Genomic DNA, 21,489 nt, shown 5'->3' with positions numbered 1-21,489 from the left:
CGGGCGACGTATACCTCGAGCTCCCCTCCTGCGCTGCCCTCGGCTTCGGGCCCGGCGCTGCCTAGCCCAGCCAAGGCTCCGAAGGGCCGTTCTCTCGCAGAACTGTCCTTAGGCGGAGTCGGCTCCCTCGGGCCCTGCACCCGGCGAGGAAGGGCAGCGTCGCCCCGGAACCCGACCCTAGGTCTCCTCGCCCGGATGCCTGGTTTGCTTGGAATGGCTCGAAGGAAAACCACCTTACCTCTGTGCGCTCTTGTAGGCGCAGTCTTCCCGGAGGCGCTTCCTGTTAAAGCTGAGACCCCCCCCAGTTCACCGTGTCCGAAGCCACCGCATCCCTGTGCCCCTCGACTTCCTTCTGTACCCCAAATTAAAGGAGCGCTCACAGGAGTCTTGAACAGCGGAGAGATCACATCGTTAGCATTCCAGCACAACGCCTCCTGCCCCGTCCATTCATGGGCCACTCTCCTCCAGTTTTCTCCTGTGCTCTAGAACCAAACTTCATCTGTTCTTGACGCAGGAGCGAGACCCTTCCGGGGGTGGACGAGGAGCTGACTGCCTTGGGCGGGTCAACATGGCCATGGCTTCCCAGAACAATGATTCAAAGACGAGAGACCCAGAACTAAGAAATCCTGGTTCTACATTTCGGTTACTAGTCTCGATCCAGTTCACTCTGAGAGGCTTTTTGTCAATCAACAATCTCACCTTCCCACAAGGAAGTCTGGAAAATATTGTTAATAGTTTCAGTTTTACAGACAAAGGCTTTAAGTACGCCTCCCAGGTACACCTTGCTAGTACCAACATGGCAGACATATCTTCACACTCGGAATTTCCAGGTAGGACTAGAAGAGCGTGCTGAGCTGTCTCCTCCGCCTGAACATGAGGAGCCTGACGATGTTATGTAACTTGGCTTCACTCTTCAGTCAGGACATCCCGGGGGATGTCATTGATCCTCTTGGGACATGAAGAGCTGACTTAATTTGCCATAATGTCCTTCCAACGTCCTTCCTCTCAAGGTCTAGATCTATTGCTGTTCCTGGACCACAGCAGGATTCAGGCGCTGTGGTCCCCCTCTTCTTAATACATTGAACCACAGCTGACAGGATCAATCACCCCAGCCAATGACTGTGCGCTATTACAGCCAATGAGGCTGTAGGCCGCCAACGTGGCCCACGGAAGGGTAGTGGGCGGATGGATACATCGCACCTCCGGCCGATCATCTCCAATCAAGCCTAACTCTATGACGTCTTTTCTGTTAGACTGTCCTTGGCCCCTCTTTCCCTAGCACTTAGTGCAGTGTCTCCAATCAAGTAAACGTTTAATAAATATTTTTTATTTCTTTTACTGACTGGCATGCGGCCTTGTTTCCCCTCACAACGTGCCTGACAGACGGACGATATAACTAACGGATTTTACAAATAGAAAAAGTGAGGCCCGCAAAGATTAAGGGGCTTTCCCAGGCACGCAGAGCTGCTTGTCTCGGGTCCCGCTTCAACTTAGGGCGTCCGGACTCGTTTCACTGAGGTACCTAGTTGTCCGCTTATAACCATTGTTTTAAAATGGCTAACGAGAGTAAAGAGGGATTTCCAGGAATTTTCCCTAGAAAGACTGTTTTTTTAACGAACAAATAAAGGAAAAAGGGCCTCCTATTAAAGTTAAAAGATGGGCAAGCCTGTGAGCCAATCAGGAGTGAGCGTCCCTGTACGGGGCAGGAAGGCCCAAAGGCCTCCAAGCCAATCAGGAGCCAACGGGAGGAGGGAGGGGGCGGGGCTAGGTGAGGTGTCTCGACCACGGGTCTGTCCTTCAGGGATTGACCGGCCCGGCCTCCTGAGGAGAAGGCGACCGTGACGGCGTAAAGAAGTTTCCTAGTAGGGCAGCAAGCAGGCAGGCCCGCGCCTCCTCCATTAGCCGGGCCTGCAACCATCGGCCACCGGCCCCAAGGCCGCTCTGGAAAACGTTGGGATGAAGTGAGGTTGGTGACTCGTCCGGACCCGGGGACTCCATTTCCCAGAATCCTTCGCGGAGGACAGCAGGTCACGTGGTGGGTCTGGCTCTTCCTGCCCCGGAGTAGGTGGGGGAGGGGGAGCCGTGGTTCCCTAAGGAGCCTTTTGCGCAGGCGCACTTCCGCAGGGAGCCCCGGCTTTTTTGGTCCCCACTTGCTGCTGCAGCTTGGGGAGGCGGGCCTGGTGAGTGCGGGGGTGCGAGAGGCTTCTGTAGCTACCAGCACGCGTGGGATACAGCGTGACACGACGGAGTGCGGGGATCAAACGTGTGTGCGCGTGGGGGATGGAGAAAGAATAGGCGGGGAGCTCCCCGAACTGAATATCACGCACGTATGTGTTTACGTGGGGTTTCTTGTGTGTGCGTGTGTTTGGTCACGCGAGTGAGAGGCACGGGGGGGGGAGGGGAGGCCCTCCCAGAGGGCCTGGGGTTCACCGCGTGTGTAAGCCCATTCTGCCCCCCCCCCCCCCGCGTGGGTCACCCCCCACGCTGCCCCAGGCACTGAAGGGAGAAGCACGCCCCGGCCCCAGCCCCCCATCTCCTCCCACGGCCCCCCTCTTTACCAGCAGAAGAGGGGCCCCTTGCTGGGGGAGTCGCAGAAAGCTCCCGTGCCCCCGCCCCGCGTGGACACCCCGACCCTGGTGCACTGACCTGCCCTGACACCTTCCCCTGCAGCTCCAGGGCCCAGGGGCAGGGGATGCCCCAGTGATGCCAAGCCCCTTGGGCAGGGGAGCCAGGACGTCAGGCAGGAAGGCCTGAGCCCAGCTGACCATGGAGGCCTTGGACCTGATGCTGGAGGAGAGAGGTGAGGAGGACCCAGGGTGGGGGCAGCAGACCCAGGGGGGCTGTGGGCTGGGGGGCTGGGGGAGACCGTGGTCCAGCAGGTCAGCAGGCCATCCTGTGCCTCAGCCCCCAGCATGTCCATACAATTCCCTGACCTTCTGGTCACCTCCCCCTGCTCCCCTGCTGTAAGACCTTTCTGTAGAGGCAGGATGACCACTGGCATGGTAGCTGGGATGGGGTCCTCCTTCAGGGTTAGGGCTGCATGGATCTCCTTTGCTACCCACCCTGTGCCAGGAGCAGGGGCAGAGCTTCCAGGGAGAGGGAGGGGGTTGTGTCACTGTGCTCTGCTCTTGTCAAACCACATCCAGAAGCTTGGGTTCAGTTCTGGGCATCACACTTCAGGAAGGCTGTGGAGAGCCCAACTGAGGCCTCCTTGTTGGGCCACGTTTCCTAGAAATGAGGACTGCCCAAAGAGGCAGGAGCTGCTTCAGGGGGATGGCTTTTCCCTCCCTTGTGGGTCTTCAGGGAGAGGCTGGATGCTGCCTTGCTGGGAGTGTTAGAGGAGGGATGGATCCTCTTCATGGAGGGATGGACTGGATGCCCACCGAGGCCCCTGCCAGCCTCACCTGCCATGATGTGGGCCACACAAAGGTAGCTTTTCTGGGAAACTCAGAGGAAACAAAACAATTTCTGAAACCCAAGAATGGATGGACATAACAGCTTTTTTTCTGGCTGTCCTATGGTCCACTAAGACCCCCACCTTTTTCATGAGCTGTTGTTCTCCTTCAGCTGGTCCTTGAAACAATAACAACCAGACAGCTTGAGTTGTGCAACTTTATGTTTCTCCTGATTTCATTTCATCTTGTTTTGACCTGTTGTGTCAGGATGCTGAAGCTTTATTAAATCTGGGACCTCTTGTCCAGAAGATTTGTCCTCTCCCAGCTTTGGGTCTTCCACAGAGTTGATAAGCTTCATGGCTTCTATCCAAGACAGTTATGCCTCAAGCTCTTGAACCTGGCAGTCCATGGCCAGAGCTTGGGGTGCTGTGATCCATGGCAGGAGCTTGGGGTGCTGCACCAGAGACCTCCCTCTGGGACCAGAATCCTTAACCTGGGGTCAGCAAACCTGTGTTTGGGAAATCATTTGATAACTGGATTTCAGTGTCATCTGTAGGCAGCTAGGTGGTCCCTGTGGTCCATGGCTAGAGCCCAGGCCTGGGAATCAGAAAGAGCTGAGCTCACCTCTGGCCTCAGACACTTATTGGGTATGTGGCCCCTTATGGGCCAGTCCCCATCCCCATCTTCCTCAGTGAGATACCTGTAAAGCACTCTGCAGACCTTAATACCCCTTGTAAAGGGGTCATCAGCATCACCTCCATCCTCTGATGACATCCCTGATTTCCTCTGCCATCTTTTGCTCTCAAGAGCACTTTTCTGAGAAGGGGTGTCCCTGTAGGGGATGCAGTCTGTGACACAGAAAGAATTGGGAACCCCTGATCTGGGCTGCTGGTGATCTGTTCAGCTCCACACTTGGCAGCTGCTCATGTGCCCAGTTCTGAATTTGTCTGACAATTATCTGGCCCAGGGGATGCCTGCAGCTGGTCAAGGTGAGAGAGTCTATCAGGTGCCTTGCTCTGAGACAGTCCCTGTTTGCAGTGTGGTCCTTCTCCATCTGTTGAGTAATTGCACCCACAGGAATGGAAGTTCCTCTGGCCTGACAGCTACATCTCCCAGTTAGAAGGAAGCTGCCCTGCCCCTGTCTTTAGATGGGAATCCCTTGCAGGACACTGCTGAGAAGTTCACCCCCTTTCACTTGGGGTGTCTCTGAGGGCTACAGCCTCTTGTTTTGCCATGTGGGCCTTGTTTTCCTTCTGCCTTTTTGGGGCCCAGTCAAACAGCCCCTTTTCCTTGACACAGCCTTTGGAGTCTCTGAAGACTGGTGGCTCCCTTGGGTCCTTCCCACCCCCAGGGCCCCTGTCTTTGCAGACTGAACATCCCAGGCCTTCAGAGCCTTTTCAGCCTCATGTCTCAGCCTGTGGTTCTGCTTTGTCCCGTGGGAGGTCCTGAGGAGGCCCCAGGCCCCAGGATGCCTTGTGACACCCAGCACCTGGACCTGGTGTCCTTACCTCTATGAGGGTGTATTGCCAAGGCAATATTCATAGCACTAATGGTGACTATGAATATGCCAGTGTAGTTCTCAATCGCAAAATATAAAAGACTCCCCATATACAAGGCAGAAGAAAAACATTATTTAAACACCAAATCCCAGAACCAGAAAGCAAAATCTGTCATGGTGACCAAGAAGTTAATAAAGATGATCACAGCAGGGGGCAAAGCCATTCTCCAACTTTCCCTCCATCATTCTGGGCCTCCTCACTATCAACTGTCACATTGTACCAGTTGGCCTGTGTTCTTTCCCCTCTGACTGACCCCACTTACTTTCTTCCTCCCGGTTCTGTACCCTTCCTGTTCCACCTGTTCAGGAAGCTCCTCCCACCACATGTGACTTAAGCTGCCAGGTGATTTAAGCAGATCACATGGGCCTATTAATTAATGAGAAAGATCTTTCCATTTAAATTACTGTTACAGAGGGCAACTGGTTGCTTGCTTATTGGTGGCAGACAATCCAGGGCAGAGCTGAAGAATTCTTCCTTCTTTGTCTCTGTTGTCCTCTTCCCTTCTCCATCCCCCCTCTGACATGGGTACGCAAACCCTGTCCCTTCTCCTCAGGTCATCTCCAGCCTCTGGTTGTGTGACCTTGAGCTGCCCTGCCACTCTCCTTTGAGGGCCCTGAGTGAAGCCCCTCTCAAGGGGCCAAACTTCCTTCCTGTATAATGTCTCACACACACCAGCCTCCAGAACTTGGGAGGGCTGGGCTTTGGTGGAAAGGCATCTTCTGGGATCCTTCCCCACCCACTTGTCCTTTTCTGGATCTTTTTTCAAAAACCAGAATGTGATTTAGGAAGCACACATAATTAAAGATACATAGATACGTACATACATACATACATATATACATGAACCTAAAATTTGGACAGCCCTGAAAAACTGTGGCAGAAAGTAATGCAAATGATTCTACTTTTGGAATTTCATTTGTACAAAAAAGACCACACTTCCAGTTTATTTTAAAAAAAAAAACAAAAAGACCAGGAAAATGTATTTGTACAAACCTGGGACACAGATCCCCCCAAAACCCTTTTTAAAATATTAATTAAAAATAATAAAGATAAATTTTAAAATTGTCACAGTTTAGGCCCTCATTTAATAGTAGGTGACTATATCCTTCAAGGAAGGCTCCAACAGTCTTCTAGTTTTAGAAGGTGTTTTTTTAAAAATGATCAATTTTAAAAAACTAAAACCTCTTTTCTTAAAAAGTAAATAGTTGTAGCACATGGAGTGTCTTAAAGGCATACTGTTTGCATTTGGGGCTTAGAAGATGGTTTAGGAGTGGACGCCAGCCTGTGGTATTTGGGAAGAGAAGGGTGGAGGCAAGGTATTTTGAGGGCACTTGAGGTTACTGTTGAAATTTCTCAGGAAGCTGGGGTCTTTTGATGGATCAAAAGTATGGGGAATATTCCTTGCAGGGAGTCTTCTCTAGGCAGTGGATGTAGTAGTATTCTATGGGCCGCACGTGTAGGATTCTTTCTACAGGCCTCAGGTGTAGGGAGCTTCCTCTGGATTACAGGTGTAGTGATTTTTCTGTGGTCTGCAGGAATAGGAGCCTCTCTCTGAGCTACAAATATACTAGTCTTTCTACATGCTACAAGAGTAGGATACTCACTCTTGGCTAAGGGACAGAGAAGGGGTCACTTTCCGGGCTACAGTTATGGGGGGGGGGAATCTGGGAATCTTTCTACTGACCATAGGTATAGGGATTTTTCGCAGGCAACGGATGGGTCTGATGTAGCCTTGTTCCAGCTCTCCTTTGTACAAAACCAGTCCCTCAAAAAAAAAAAACCAAACCCTCAGAAGCCAAGATAACCAGATAATTCATTGGCTGTTCCTTTCTTGGGCAGTGCTAGATATCCCAATCTTTTCCCTATCTGCTCCCACACATCCTGCCCTTCATGTTTCATCATGAGATTATGCCATTGATTTTTCATCCGTCAAAATGCATGCATGGTTTTTAGTCTCATTTTCTCCTCATAAGAACATGTGAGAGAAGTGGTGCTGGGGTAGCCTTGCCATTTTTCAGATTTGGAGTTTGGGGTTTAGAGAAGCAGAGTGACATATTTAGGGCCTCATACTTATTTAGTATGAGAGCTGGACTCCAGGTCTCCTTATTCTTAATTGTGTCCTTTTCCATAAACCATACTGCATTCGTGAGCTTTTGGAAAACTTGTTTAGATAACTGGGTTGTCCTCTTCCATCTTCTTTCTTCTCCCTTCCTTAGAGAGGTTAGATTTTTCCTGCGACTTCCCTTCGTAGGTGGAGACATGTGTAGTCAGTCCAAATCGATTTGTCTCTTTCTGCATTCTGCACCTTCTCTCTCCGGAGGTGGGGAGCGCGTTTCATCATTAGTTGTCTGGAATCCTGGTCAGTCCTTACACTGATAAAAGTTCAGCACGATATTATTCCATCCTATTTATATACTATAACTTGTTCATCTCTTCCCCAGTTTATGGGCACCCCCACAGATTCTCAATTCTTGCCAACTCAGAAAGGGCTCTAAATACTTTTGCATGTAGTTTGTTTTGCTTAGTACTAATTCTGCCTCTACCCTCCCTCTAATGCCCCCCTTCCCTTCTTTCCTTTGCCTTCTATTTCCCTCTTGATTAAAATGTATGTCTGTGCCGTCTGTATGTGCAAGTGTGTGTATCTTTTCTTTTGACCAGTTCAGATGAGTATAAGGTTCAAGTGTCAACTGCCCCCCCACCCACTTTTCCTCATTTATATAGATGTTTACTTGTATACCCTGATTATATAAGATAATTTTCTTTAAGTTCTTTAACTCCTGTCATCCTAGTGTATTCCTCTTCATCTCTCTGTTCTTTTATAAGGAACATCAAGACCCAGTGGAACCCCCAGGGCCTGGTCTCACTGGACTCCCTCTGCCAGCATTGATAATGATACTGTTCAGAAGGGTGACACACGTTTTATCTCCCCACGTTTGAATGTAATCAGTGTATCCTTCCTTAATCCTTTATCATTATTCATTCATCACCTTTTTATATTTCTTTTCACTTCCTTGACTCCTGAGTTTGGACGTCCCATTTTCTCCACAGCTTTGTCCTTCCAAAGGCTTGGAAATCTTCTATTTCTTTGAAGGTCCATTTTTTTTTTCCTTCTGTAGTTTTATATTCAGTAAGTAAGTTATTCTTGGCTATAAGACCATATCCTTTCCCATCTGAAGTATCATATTTCAAATTCTCTGCTCCTTTTTAGTTATGGCTGCTAAATCATTTGTGATCCTCACTGTTGTTCCTTGGTACTTGAATTCTTTCCCTCTGGCTACTTGTATTTTTTGCTTTGACTTGGAAGCTCTGAATTTTGGCTATGATGTGCCTGGGAGCCTTTATTTTGACTTTTTTGACATCTAGGCTTTTTCTTTTTTTTTGGTCGTGGAGTTTAGATAGTCTGATTCTTAAATTTTTTTATCCTTGATCTGTTTTTAGGTGAATTGTTTTTTACAGTGTCTTACACTTTCTTCCATTTTATTCAGCCTTTTGAATTTTTTATGTTTTTTCTTGTCTCGTAACACTTTCATGTATTTGGTCTGGTTTTATTTTCAGAGAGTTTGTTGCTTGGACAAGTTTTTGTTCCTCTTGTACCAAGCAGCTAATTCCTGCTCCAATTCCTCCTTCTGTTAGTTTTATCATATCACTTGGTGATACTTCAAATATTTTAAAACAACAATTGCATCTTATTTGATGTTTTTCTCCATGATAAACATTCTCAGAACTTTTAGCCTCTCTTCAAGTTAGAGCCATTCGCCATCTTTCCCAGTCCTCATCCAGTTCTGGTCCTCTGCAGCTGTGTTCAATGATGCGCCCTTTTTGCCTCCCCTCCATAATTTCAAAGTAATAATAAAGCAAATTTATCGTTGCATATTGTCCTTTTAATTATATCCAACCACCGGGGTTTATTCACTTGAACTGTCTTCTACCAGGTTTTACCCCAACTTGAAATGGTGTGAGTGAGTCTTTGAACACTGAGTAACTGTGGGTCTTTGCAAGTGACCCCTGTTAGATTTCATATCCTGCTTCTTAGGCTTCTCCACTGAAGTCCTACAGTAAAACTTCATTTAGGATATGAAAGTGGTCCTTGCTACACTTAGCCTCTGCCAGGGGAAGGTGAATTGTGGGGTCCTGCTAAGCTGGAAGACCTTCTGCTGTCTAGCCTTGATCATTGTCAATATGGCCTTCCTAGCAACTTCAGTAAGGATCTTCAGTAGATGACCTATGAACTGTGGGGTCACAGAAATGCCTGGAAGTGAAATACCCTATCGTATAGGAGTTGTATTCAATGTCCATGGAGCAGGTACCCACACAGAAAACCACACATCTTTGAAGCACTTGATAATTCTATCTCCTTTAGGTACTGAAATCTGGATTATGTCATCTACTGTATTAGCTGTGCTTTATAGCTTTGTGTTGGCAACAAATGTTATGAGCACATCTTTGTTATAAAATTCAATGAAGTTGTGGAATGGAGAGTAAAGTACGTAACCTATTGTACTTATGGCAATAGATACTTCTTTCCACGTTATTATCAGTTTAGTTATTTGAGTCTCTTTAGATATGTAATTTCAATCAGTAACAGATCTCATAACTGAAGTATATTTTATGGGCAGTCCTGTCATCAACAAGGATAACCTAACAGATTTTTGCCTGATGTCACTGAAATCTGACTCCATGATAACTAAAGCACCCTCCCTAATAGAGTGGGAGGAGTTTTCAGTAAAGAAATGAGGGATGGTTGGCATTGCTTGAATTTTTACTTTTTCATTACTCACAAAATTTGTGCTCTGATTTGAGAGTAAGTGACATTTATATAGCTCTTTAGGTTCTGCAGAGCACTTTAAGTCCTTTTATTTGATCCTTACAGCGTCCCTCCAGCTAGTGATGTCTCTATTCTGTAGATTAGAAAACTGAACCAAAAGAGTTTAGTTATTTGTCCTGATTTTACGTTCAGTGCTACTGTCTGCCAGCTGTAGTTTTCAGAATCTACCAATTTCTCCATTTAAAAAAGTACATCTGTTACAGTTCTTCTAGGAACATACTTGTTCTTTGTGCTTTCTCAGAGATTAACATACCTTTGCAGGGTACCCTCTAATATAATCCTTTGGATCTGGATTTTAGAACTTACTCACTTTGAATACCTGCTTATATAGTGTCTCTCCAGCATTGACTTCCTATCCTTATATAATGTTTGAGAAGCAGTTTAGTAGTGTAGAAGTAGCCATGAACTAAACTAGTCAGAAGATCTTGGATGGAATCCCAGTCAACCCTCATTAGCAGTTTGGTCATTCACAAAGTCAATTAAGTTTGCTCTGAGTCTCCAAATGTAACGATACCTGCTCCAGCTTGCTTCACAGGGTTGTTGAAAGGATTAAATGAAGTACCATATGTGAGAGCACTTTATAAACTGTTATCACTAAGAACATGTAAATGCTTGTATTTTATTCATTTCAGATTGGAAAACTGAACCTGAAACAAAGGAATCTGTTTCAAGTGACATTGTTACGGACAAATCATCCCAGGAACAATACTCAAAAGATGATTACCAGTGTGCCAAGTTGGGAGAAGAATGGAGTTATGATCCTGAGAAGCCTTCTGTACACACGGAATGTGGGGAATCATTCAAGTGTAATTCAAACCATTTTCAGGATCATGTAATATATAACGTAAATCAAACTCATGGTTACAATGAATTTGGAAAAGACTTAATGCAGGTTAAACACCATCCTGAGCATCAGAAAATCCATCCTAAAGAGAAACTTCACATATGTAAAGACTGTGGCAAAACTTTTAGCTTCAGCTCATCCCTTATGTACCATCAGAAAATTCATACTGGAGAGAAACCTCATAAATGTGATGAATGTGGAAAAGCTTTCATTCTTCGAACACAGCTTAATTCCCATCAGCGAATTCATACAGGGGGGAAACCTTATGAATGCAATGAATGTGGAAAAACTTTTAGATACAATTCATCCTTTACTTACCACCAGAAAATTCATACTGGAGAGAAACCTTATGAATGTTATGAATGTGGGAAGGTCTTCAGAGGGAACACACAGCTTAATTCCCATCAACGAATTCACACTGGAGAGAAACCTTATGAATGTGATGAATGTGGGAAAACCTTCAATCAGAGCACACAGCTTACCTTCCACAAGAGAATTCATACTGGAGAAAAACCTTATGAATGTAATGAATGTGGGAAGGCCTTCATGCAGAGTGCACATCTTATTTCCCACCAAAAAATTCATACTGGAGAGAAACCTTATGAATGTAATGAATGTGGGAAAGCTTTTAGCTCTAGTACATCCCTTACTTACCACCGGAGAATTCATACTGGAGAGAAACCTTATAAATGTAATGAATGTGGGAAGGCTTTCATCCAGAGTGCCCACCTTACTTCCCACCAGAAAATTCATACTGGAGAGAAACCTTATGAATGTAGAGACTGTGGGAAAGTTTTTAGCTCCAACTCATCTCTTATTTACCACCAGAGAATTCATACTGGAGAGAAACCTTATGTATGTAATGAATGTGGACAGGCCTTCAGGGTGAACACACAGCTTACTTCCCATCAGAGAATTCATACTGGAGAAAAGCCTTATGAGTGTAATGAATGTGGGAAGGCCTTTGTCCATAGCACACATCTTACCTTCCACCAGAGGATTCATACTGGAGAGAAACCATATGAATGTAATGAATGTGGGAAAGCTTTTAGCTCTGGTTCATCCCTTACTAACCACCAGAGAGTTCATACTGGAGAAAAACCTTATGAATGTACTGAATGTGGGAAATCTTTTAGACACAATTCATCCTTTCTTTACCACCAGAGAATTCATACTGGAGAGAAACCTTATATATGTAGTGAATGTGGAAAGGGCTTCATTCTCCGAACACAGCTTACTTCCCACCAGAAAAAGCATAGTGAAGAAAAACTTTATGAACATAATGAATATGGAAAAGCTTTTTGACACAGTGAATTGCTTATTTATCCCCCAGATACTTTGTAGTAGAAAGAAATGTTAATGTAATAATGTTGGAAAGTCTTCAGCTGAAGCACATATTTTGGCACCAATTTGTCCTGGAAAAATTTACAGAAGTAATGAATGTGGGAAAGTATTCATTCTAAGCTCCGAGAAACTCAATAAGGAATTTTGGAAAGCTCTTCCAACAAGGCGCACACAGTAGAGAATAATGCTGGAGAGAAGTCCTATAATTGTAGTCAATGTGGGAAGGGCTTTAAACATCAATCACCCTTTCATTACCATAAGAGAATTGTTGAAAGTGAATATTTTGGAGAACATAACTGACTCCATTTTGTTCCCTGTTGGCCATTGTTTTGTGTAGGAACCCTCCATGAACTGACAGACCAGCTGCAATAGCTGGTTTTCTTCAGTTTCTTCTTTCATCTTCTAATTGGTACAAAAAGACTTGATTGCTAAAAAAGGAGAATTCAACAGTCTTAGAATGTCTTCCCTCCCTTATCTAGCCTGACAGGTAGATCCCTTTGACTTAGATTAGCTATACTAAAAAGGGCACATCCCTTCTCTATCTCCTATAGCCAATCATATACACTTTTCTTAACAAGTATATGTTTTTCTTTGTAACACCAGTTGCACTGTAATGGACAGCCATCTGTTTTTTTCTTTATTTCGTGTAATGTATAAATAATGTGTGTTGTACACATTTTCATCAACTGCTGATGAAGTGTGTTTCTCTCTTGAGTGTATGATAAAACCCATTTCTCTGACTTGTACTGGCACATTGGCAAAAGCTAGTCAGACTGATAAGAAAATTCATGCCACAGTTTTGACCTCACGGTCTGGTACTGGCTAGTTCAGCCTTTACAGATCCCCATCTTCAAGAACTTTATAACCACGTACCAGTGAGTTCACCAATTCAGGAATGTCTCAAGAGAGGGAATTGGGAGGTCTGACAAAGGCATAATCTAACACTTTGGTGCTCCAAGTCATGAGGTCTACAGAGACAGGATAATGTTTTGTGTATTTTTGTATTGTGTGGTATGACTTTGTGTCGTTTGTACTTACTCAGTGTCTCGGCCAACCTTCCTATCTAAATTCTTGGTTAAATTTTCATTCTGTTCTGGTATCTGGCACTAAGATAGCAAGGAGCCTTTGAAAAAACTACATCCTGCTAGAGCAGAACCAGAGGAGGCTCTGGTAGAGGTCAAAGAGTTCATCTAACCATAAACTCAAGTAGTCAGGGTGGGGGGTGGGGATTGCAAACATTAATAATGTAAAACTGATGTAAGTCTCAATTTCACCTTGAGTAATCAGGAATTGGGATGGTATCGAGTTGGTATTTCTTTTCTGGAATAGAATCTTCATATCCATTTTGATGAATTGGAAAAAAAATTCTAGGAAGGGCCAGTCTCTAAGTATGAATTTGTTCTTTGTTAAAACTAAATGGCCATCTGATACTTAATACATGAAGGCCCTGGCTGTTATGATAATGAAAGCTTATATATTCTAGAAGGAAAAAATAGAGGTCCATTTCTCAAAATAAATGAGTTATTCATTTATTTGAATAGATCCTGAAGTGCATAAATCTTGCCAACCAAATTGTGAAGTTAATTAATCTTTGTCCTGGAGAAAGAAAATGCCACCTCTTCATGAGGTTTTGCCAGAGGATGAATGCTGGCATTTTGTCACATTCTCCACCTAGTATTCCAGTATTTGTCTCAAACACTCTCCCTCTGGAGATACCAACTACCCAGAGACGATACCCTATTCTTTTAAGGGACAATAGCATTACCTTTTATAACCTTGCTCTTGAGGGGCAAGAAAAAACTGTCTGAAATCCTCTTGTTGATCACTTTTCTCTTCAGTGAATGGGAAGGGGAGAGAGCGGTAAAGATAAGTAAGACCCAGATGCAGGAAGATCACCAGGTACAATTTTCAGCTGCCTTGCAATGGAATTCTGGACAAGACCACTATCTTGTAGGATGTAAAGGGAACAAAGTACTTAAATGGGCTTTCTCTGGTGTCTGTTAATTACTGCCATTACCTCTGGCAGTGGCAGAAGACATGCCCAGCCAATTCCAGTGTTAAACTGCCCCACTCCCAGTAAACTTTCCATAGAAAATAAAGGACAAGGGGAGAAATGAGAACTTTATGCCACAAATTTCAAAGCTTTCAGAAGACAATTCTGTGTTCTTAACCTAGCCAAGTTGGGAGTACACAGAGATCAGTAAGAGGAACTAAAATCTTTTCTCTGTTTACATAAATTTATGGTATTGTAAACTAATTAGGAACTAAATTTGTGACTGAAATGTAATTTCTTTACTGTGAATTCCAAAATGTGATTTGAATATTTTTTAAAGGCTGAAATATCCTCATGAGTTTTGGGGGGTGATACTCTCTATAACAAAAAATGAAAACTTTGTGCAAGTTACATTCAAATAGCACTTCACCCTTTTTGCCACCCTCTCTTCCTTGAAGTGCGACAGATTTATTGTTTTAAGGTAAGAGTAGATGATTTCACCTACTACAGACAACTAAGAAAGCCTTAAAACAGTAAAAAAGAAAAAAAGGTAAATGGTTTTGAAATCTGCATTTTCTAAATATATGGTGCTTAAGAACCACATAGTGCAATTATTAACTCTTCTATACAATTTGAAAAGAAAGGTTTGTTTAAATTAGCAAAATTTCACTTTAAGGGAAAGTTTTCTTTTTTCCTCTGTGTTTTTCTGTGAATCACTTAATAAAGTTTAATTGCCTAAGTAAATTAGAAACAAAGTCACCTTAAAAAGAAATTAGAATTAACTACATTTACAAGCCCTTAAAGAAGCAAATTAGAATGTTTTACCTGACAAAATAAAGTTTCCATTTTGATCAAGGAAAGTTAATTGAAATTGTATAATAAAACTTGTGCTAATTATTTTAGTGGTATAAAGAAAATTTGTGGATGGAGTGGGATATGATTAGGAAATAAAAGCCGTGAGGAATTTAGAAAGTAGAGAAGGAAAGTGAAGGGTTGAATCGGTTTGGAAATCAAGTTCAGTTCTGAAGGGAACATAAAGGATATTTGGAGATCATTTGCACTTACACAGTGTGGATATAAAGCTTACTTAGAAGGCAGTGAGAATTGAGAGAGTTTCTCAGAGAGCAGGAATGTAAAACTAGTGATTTTCTTTACTCAAGTTGGCACAATGCAAAGGCTGTTTGCCAGCTACCAAAATGTACAGCATAGATTAAAAGATGAGCCAAGAAAGCAATAAAATATTTTAGAGGAGTTTTAAGTTAAATCTTATAGCTAGTCTAGATTAGAGGAGAACAGGAAGCTCCCCATGCCTCTAAAATGATTGTTACATCTGGAGAAGTGCTTATTTTCTCCTCAGATAGTTAATTTTGAGGTTTCTCATGATTGCCAAGCTTTATTTTTATCAGTTTTTATATTCATGTAGAAAAGTAGATCGAATTGTGTGGCATTTAAAAATTTTTATTTATGTTGCCTTTTGATAAATCTGGGGAAATGACTATTTACAACATGATCTGTGTTCTGAATGGTAATTGCTAATGCCATCTTTGTAATATAAGGACAATTTAATTTTAATTACTCCATATTGATTTCTGAATGCAACTAACATAGAATGCCAAAATGGAGAGATGAAATGGATTTCTTTTTAAGGTAATTCTGAATGCATTCAGCTGAGTTGATGTAATTTAACTGGCAATGTTTTGTTTCATGTTTTAAGTCTATAATATTTTTTGAAATTCCCAGTTTTTTGCATTGTGATTTTGGGAAACCATATAAGAAATGCAGTTAATTTGAAAAATGATACCTAGAGGGTACTTAACTACACATATATTATTAGGAAATTAACTCCTCCTTTGATCTGAATGCTATGAAATGATGAGTTTGAACTCTCACATATTAGGGACTTAGCATTATGGTAAGAAAACAAAAAGTATCAAAAACATGTCTATACCTGGTTATATTTTGCTTAAAAATGAATAATGATGGTAATTTGGCAGAATTCGGATAGAATTTGGCAAAACCTAAAGACCTTGTAAATTGTTATTGTCAGTGAAATTCTTTAAGGACTTGGCAGGTCCTTTGGATCTTCAGCTTGGGCAAGATCATAAAATCTTACCACCTCCATGAAAGTAAGAGCTGAAAGTATATATGTGACAGGTGAGAACTTTGAAAATTCTAAGGTAGTAAATTGGATTGCTAATTATGAAATTTATGAAAACTAAATTAGATGAAATTATACCTGAAAAAATATGCATTGAAATTATATCTTTGAGCCAATGTAGTATAGGTCCCAGTAAGAATATTTTTCTTTCTGCGTCAGAAGTTCATATAGGATACCTTAGATATCCAAACCAACAGAAGCCAATGTCTTTCTCAAATTTTAGTGAACTTTATAAATATCCACTTCTTGTATAAAACCCCAGAATGTGTTTATTCTCTTAACTTTAACTACGTGGTTGTGACATCAGGATGTCTGAACGTACACATACACACAAGTGAATTCAAGTGGTTTTTTTAAATACCTTATTTGTACTCGATGAATACTGATGATCAATTCTTAAAAATTATTTATTTTAACTGAATATTATTGCAAGAAAGTAACTGTGTCCTTCCATAAGCTGTGATTAGTGCTGTGTTAAGGGAGTTAAACCTCTCGGGAGTATAATTGGGTTTACTGAGTTTTGAATTCAGGTATAACTGTTTTATTGCTAATTTAATTGAATCGTTGAACCATTCAAGGGAAATGCCATGAACTGCTCAAAGGGAGTTCGTTTTGAGAAATGTTACAAGTGGGTGTGAGTACCTGGGAAGGCTGAGAAAAGACAGCCTTATGAAGATAATGGCAGGATTGCCTAGACTCAGTTTCCCCATTGTGCTTTTTTCCTTTCTGAATAGCAAAATTTCCTACTTGGTTAATAATGAACCTGGTCATGATGTCCTGAATTCACATGAACAATGTGAAACTTGCATAATTGGCTGTTCCAAATGTTACCATGAATTTTACCCAAAATCAGCAAAGAAAACTTTATCCTGTTACATTTATGATATGTCAGTCTATGCCTTTGGGCTTAAACCTAAGGGAATGATATTAATATTATTACAACCGTGTCCTTCCTTTTTTTCCCTTTCATAGCAACTTGCTATTGGTAGGTGAACTACAAATGTTTTCTAATGAATAAAATTCTAATGAATTATCTGATGTTACAATCCTCAATCATCTCTGAGCTTTGGGATGCAGGTAGGAAGGACCCAATTGATTTTATTTTTACTATTTGGAATAGGTGGCCACTACTCATTTCAACTTTCTAACCTCAGTTACCTGAACAAACCTGCTTTTGGACCTGCCATCTCCTTGCTCATCATTTTAATACTTAAATATTCATGTATAAGATTATGTCCTTCAGGTAACACATTCTTTCTGAATGATATGAAGATAAAATATGTCCTTATGGGTGAATTCTGTGACATGGCATAAAGATGTAAAAGTTTAATTTTTAATGAAGTAGTGTTCTTCACTTTGTAAAGAGCAGCAAAATCAGAATGTCCATTTGAGAACTATGATATATATGACTGGCTCTCAAGTGATTTCCTTTGGGTAAAGGAATATAATTAAAGACAATAATTGTAATTATATTAGTAAGCTTAGGACTTCAACTATTGTGCTAGTGAAAAATAATGGAAAAGTCCAAGGAAAGAAGGTGGTCCTAAATGATATATTTCAAATTTTATCCTGAAGATCATGAGAAACAACTCAACTTCTTTCAGGTCCATTTGAATATTCACAGATGCCTATCCATACTAATGCCTAAATACACAGACTTGGGATATGTTTTATCCCAAACAAATAATTGTTTATAAGATCTCAAGTTGAATTGAGGCTTTCCTATATAGAACTGTTTAATTAGTTGTCAAGAAACTTGTAAATCAATAGTTTTTTTTTAACAAAAGAATAAAGAGGAAATAAATGTTTTCTATCTCGTTCACAAAACAACTTAAACTACTGTGCCTGGAGGTATATACATTATATGTACATATATTGGGAGAAGAGGAGAAATGCAGTCCTTGGCGAACGACATAATATGTCAGGACGAGTTCAATGAGATTTTGAAAACATTAACTTGAGACTCTGGAAAAATAAAGGATGGCTTGATAAAATATATGGTCATTCTCTAGAAGCAATATATTTTTATGGTTTTACACATCAAAACTAAAGCTCCAGTAGCTTAACCATCCAGGGAAATATGTGGACAGTAAATACAGAATTCCATATGCTCTGTTACTCTGTAGAAATTACTGCTTACCCTAAGCAAATGGCCAAAGATCACTTTCCCTCAGTAGTATGGCATACAAAATGGTTGGATATAGGCTCATTAAATATAACAGGTCTTTACAGTCACATAATTCTAAAGCACTTAGCTTTAGGAAAAGGTTTGTCTCAATTTGTTGAAGCTCATACATAAAATGGACTAGTTCTCCAAAGCATTTCGTTATGTGCAAGATGATTAAATGGGTGTTAAAACATTTGTATCTTATTTTGTGAATGTTTAAATTAGGGAATTGTTTTTCATTTCTGTTTGAGGTCTCTCTGATATCAAGAGAAAGAAGGACTTATTTTACAAAATCAGGTTCTCAAGGATCTTTTTAAAAATAGTTCTTTAGTCCATAGATAGCATTGTCTATAGTGATGTCTGTACCACAAGCAGATTTCAGGTAAAGTATGCAAATATTAAAAACTAAACTTTCAGGTGAGTTACAGGTGACATAATCTGATGTTCTTCCTATAGCTGTGATGTTCATAAGGTTAGTTTCATTAGACTTGTACCGACTTTCACCACATGAACTTATTACTGGAAAGACAATGTAATTAGTTTTGTCAAGCCTTACCAAACTGTATTAAGTTTTATCACCAACATCTAATTGTTAAGGGTTAAATTGTTAAAAGGTTAAAGACAGAATTACTTAAAGAATCTCCATAAGTGACTTGGAACCTGGAAAGTGGTCAAGGAAATACCCCTGCAAATCCAGAGGCCCGTTCCATGTACTTTTGACAACTAACACCTCAATTAAAGACACCTAGATGTTGATTCAGGGATGTATGTCTCTGAGTTTAAGGAGATTGGACAAACCCCCTCTAACACCGAATTTCCTAGGGAAAGTGTTTCCCAGAAGCAGATAACTTCATGAAGTAGACAGCTAACCCAAAATGATGGGAAAAGAAACCTGTTTTCTAAGTGGATGTTATGGTGCATTCTCTGGTTTGTTGTCCCCCTCTGTTTATTGTCCATTATCTCTTAAGAGTGCCCTGTTTTTAATCTTAATTTTCATGTTGCTTCTTAGATTTACTGTAGTATAACTGATTAATTTATTGATTGAAATTTGATGATTAGTTTTTAAGGGAATGTTCTGAATTTTGTATGATTTGTTACCCACCTGTTTTTATTTTTTTTCATAACCGCTATAACCCTCTTTGGACCAAGTTGCCTCTTTTGCCATAGAAACTGACTTAATCTTGTCCTCACATTAGATGTCCCAAAGATAAAGTGATTGTGTCTAGGGACAGAGGGGAAATTGCTAAAGTGAATATTTGGGAAAACATAACTGACCATTTTATTCTGTATTTGCAGTTTTACTGTGTACAATGCCTGCATGAACTGAAAGACCAGCTGCAACAGCTGGCTCTTTTCACTGTCTTTTTCCTCCTATAATTGATACAAAAAGATGTAATTGCAAAAAAAATGAAAAAGAGGCTTCAAATCGTCCCTGGAATGTCTCCCCATATCTAGCCTGATACGTAGTTCCCTTTGACTTAGTGAAATAACTATATTAACAAGGGCACATCCCTTCTCTATCTCCTATAGTGAATGCTAGACATTTTCTTTAACAAACATACATTTTCTTTGTATAATCAACTACACTATAATGAGCAGCCATGTGTTTTTCTTTGTTTCATGTACTATAGAAATACTACTAGCTGAATTATGAACGACATATTCTCATCAAATGCTGCTGGGGTGTGTCACTGTATAATAAAACCTATTTCTCTGATTCATGCTGGCTTATTGGCAAAAGCTAGTCAAACCGATGAATTCATGCAACAGAATGCATACTGTAATTAAGAATTATGAATGTAATTCATGTGGGAAGGCTTTCAGTGAGATTGCACACCTTATTGATCTTGCAAAAATCTTTACTTGAGAAAAACTTGTAATAGATGTGAAGGCTTTTAGTCAGGAAATCTCTTACTCAGTATAAGACAATACTGGAAGGAAACCCTACTGATGCAGCATATGTGGCTATATGGAGATAAAGGGGCTTTACGTCTATTTCCCCTGGCTATTTACCAGCTAATGCTTTCCAAATGGGTAATTTTGTGGTGTCCGGCCACGCAAGAAAGGTAGTCAAAAGCAAATTTGTTAAGGGTAGAGTTAGTTTGCTCTTGGTCCTGTTACAAGATACAGGAATACGACTATTAAAATAAGCCACCAGGGAGAGTATTCCATTAAGCCTGAAGGAACTGGTGCTTTTAGACCCATAGCTGAACTCACTGATGGAAATGCAAACAGCTGGGAATGTAATTAAACATGGTTCAGGGACAAGTGATTTAAACCAATTAAAAGTCCTTGAGCAGAACCCCATAACAGCTTCCCAGATTTGACAAGACACCCTGATTCATGCAAGCTGTTGAAAACTGCACAAAGCCACTTTGGACATTCACATCAGGGATATCTTTGCTTATTAATTATGTATCTTTGCTTCAATAAACCTTAGCATTAAAAAAGTAAAAGTGCCAAGTCTGTGTCATTATTTTGCTAATTCCCTACCCTGCTGCCCCTTCCCCCAGACTTCATATCCTAGAAACCTCGTTAGCGCTGGAACTCATCAGTACCCTGAGGCCCCTCCCAGAACGTCCATTGAAGGAGGATATTCAGGCTAGCCATCTCTTCATTTCCCGCCCCACTGAACCCTTCTGACTTCTCCATCATACTCCTGCCGCCTGCTTTGCACCTTCCTTATGTGGGTTGCCTTCTCCCATCAAAATGTAACCTCTTAAGGGAAGGGGCTGCTGTTTTCTGCCTCTTTTTTTGTACCCCCAGCACTTAGCGTGGTACCTGACACATAGCAAGTACTTAATGCTTATTGACTGACTATAGGAAATAACACGATGGTCCACCTGATCTCCACTACAGATCTGGACACATGGAATCATGAAGAATGTGGCACAAAGACTGGTAGAGGGTAGACCTTGACCATATCCTCTTCTCCATCCCCATATTCACAGAAAGTCAGCCTCAGTTTGAGGTCACATGACAGCTGCATTACATATTGTGTTGTCCAAGGAAAATATAAATTTCTGCCAGTTGCCATAATTTATTGTTGAAGGGATGTAAATGAAATAAGTACTAATATATTGGGGAAGACCTAGGACATGACCTTTATTTGTCCAGAAGAATTTATATAGTGGTTACTATGTATCAGCACATACTACTGGAAGGAGTAAAGAGAATCCCCATTCTCAAGGAATTTCCATTCAA

General features: G+C 41.6%; 1 protein-coding gene across 5 annotated transcripts; it reads left to right on the top strand.

The window, feature by feature from the left end:
- Nucleotides 1-1,710: 1,710 nt before the first annotated feature.
- LOC140503295 (uncharacterized) lies at nucleotides 1,711-20,741 on the top strand. Of its 5 annotated transcripts, none has more exons than XM_072607167.1 (3): nucleotides 1,711-1,966; nucleotides 2,671-2,800; nucleotides 10,412-20,741. In XM_072607167.1, the coding sequence occupies exons 2-3, from the start codon at nucleotides 2,767-2,769 to the stop codon at nucleotides 11,926-11,928; spliced, it is 1,551 nt and encodes a 516-aa protein (XP_072463268.1). In that variant the 5' UTR covers nucleotides 1,711-1,966; nucleotides 2,671-2,766; the 3' UTR covers nucleotides 11,929-20,741. The 5 variants fall into 5 exon arrangements, with proteins under 5 accessions (XP_072463268.1, XP_072463263.1, XP_072463267.1 ...); XM_072607162.1 differs by having other exon boundaries at nucleotides 1,712-2,035; XM_072607166.1 differs by lacking the exon at nucleotides 1,711-1,966 and adding an exon at nucleotides 2,065-2,180.
- Nucleotides 20,742-21,489: the final 748 nt, after the last annotated feature.

Source organism: Notamacropus eugenii, chromosome 5 (assembly GCF_028372415.1).
Source record: "Notamacropus eugenii isolate mMacEug1 chromosome 5, mMacEug1.pri_v2, whole genome shotgun sequence".
In the NCBI taxonomy this organism is placed as follows: Eukaryota; Metazoa; Chordata; class Mammalia; order Diprotodontia; family Macropodidae; genus Notamacropus; species Notamacropus eugenii.
Note: the sequence above shows the minus strand (reverse complement) of the source record. Positions and strands in the feature narration are given on the sequence as shown.

Coding starts and splice junctions, on each gene's coding strand:
- LOC140503295 (XM_072607167.1), top strand. CDS start 2,767: ATGGAGGCCTTGGACCTGATGCTGGAGGAGAGAG. Junction 2,801..10,411: donor CCTGATGCTGGAGGAGAGAG/GTGAGGAGGACC, acceptor TATTCATTTCAG/ATTGGAAAACTGAACCTGAA.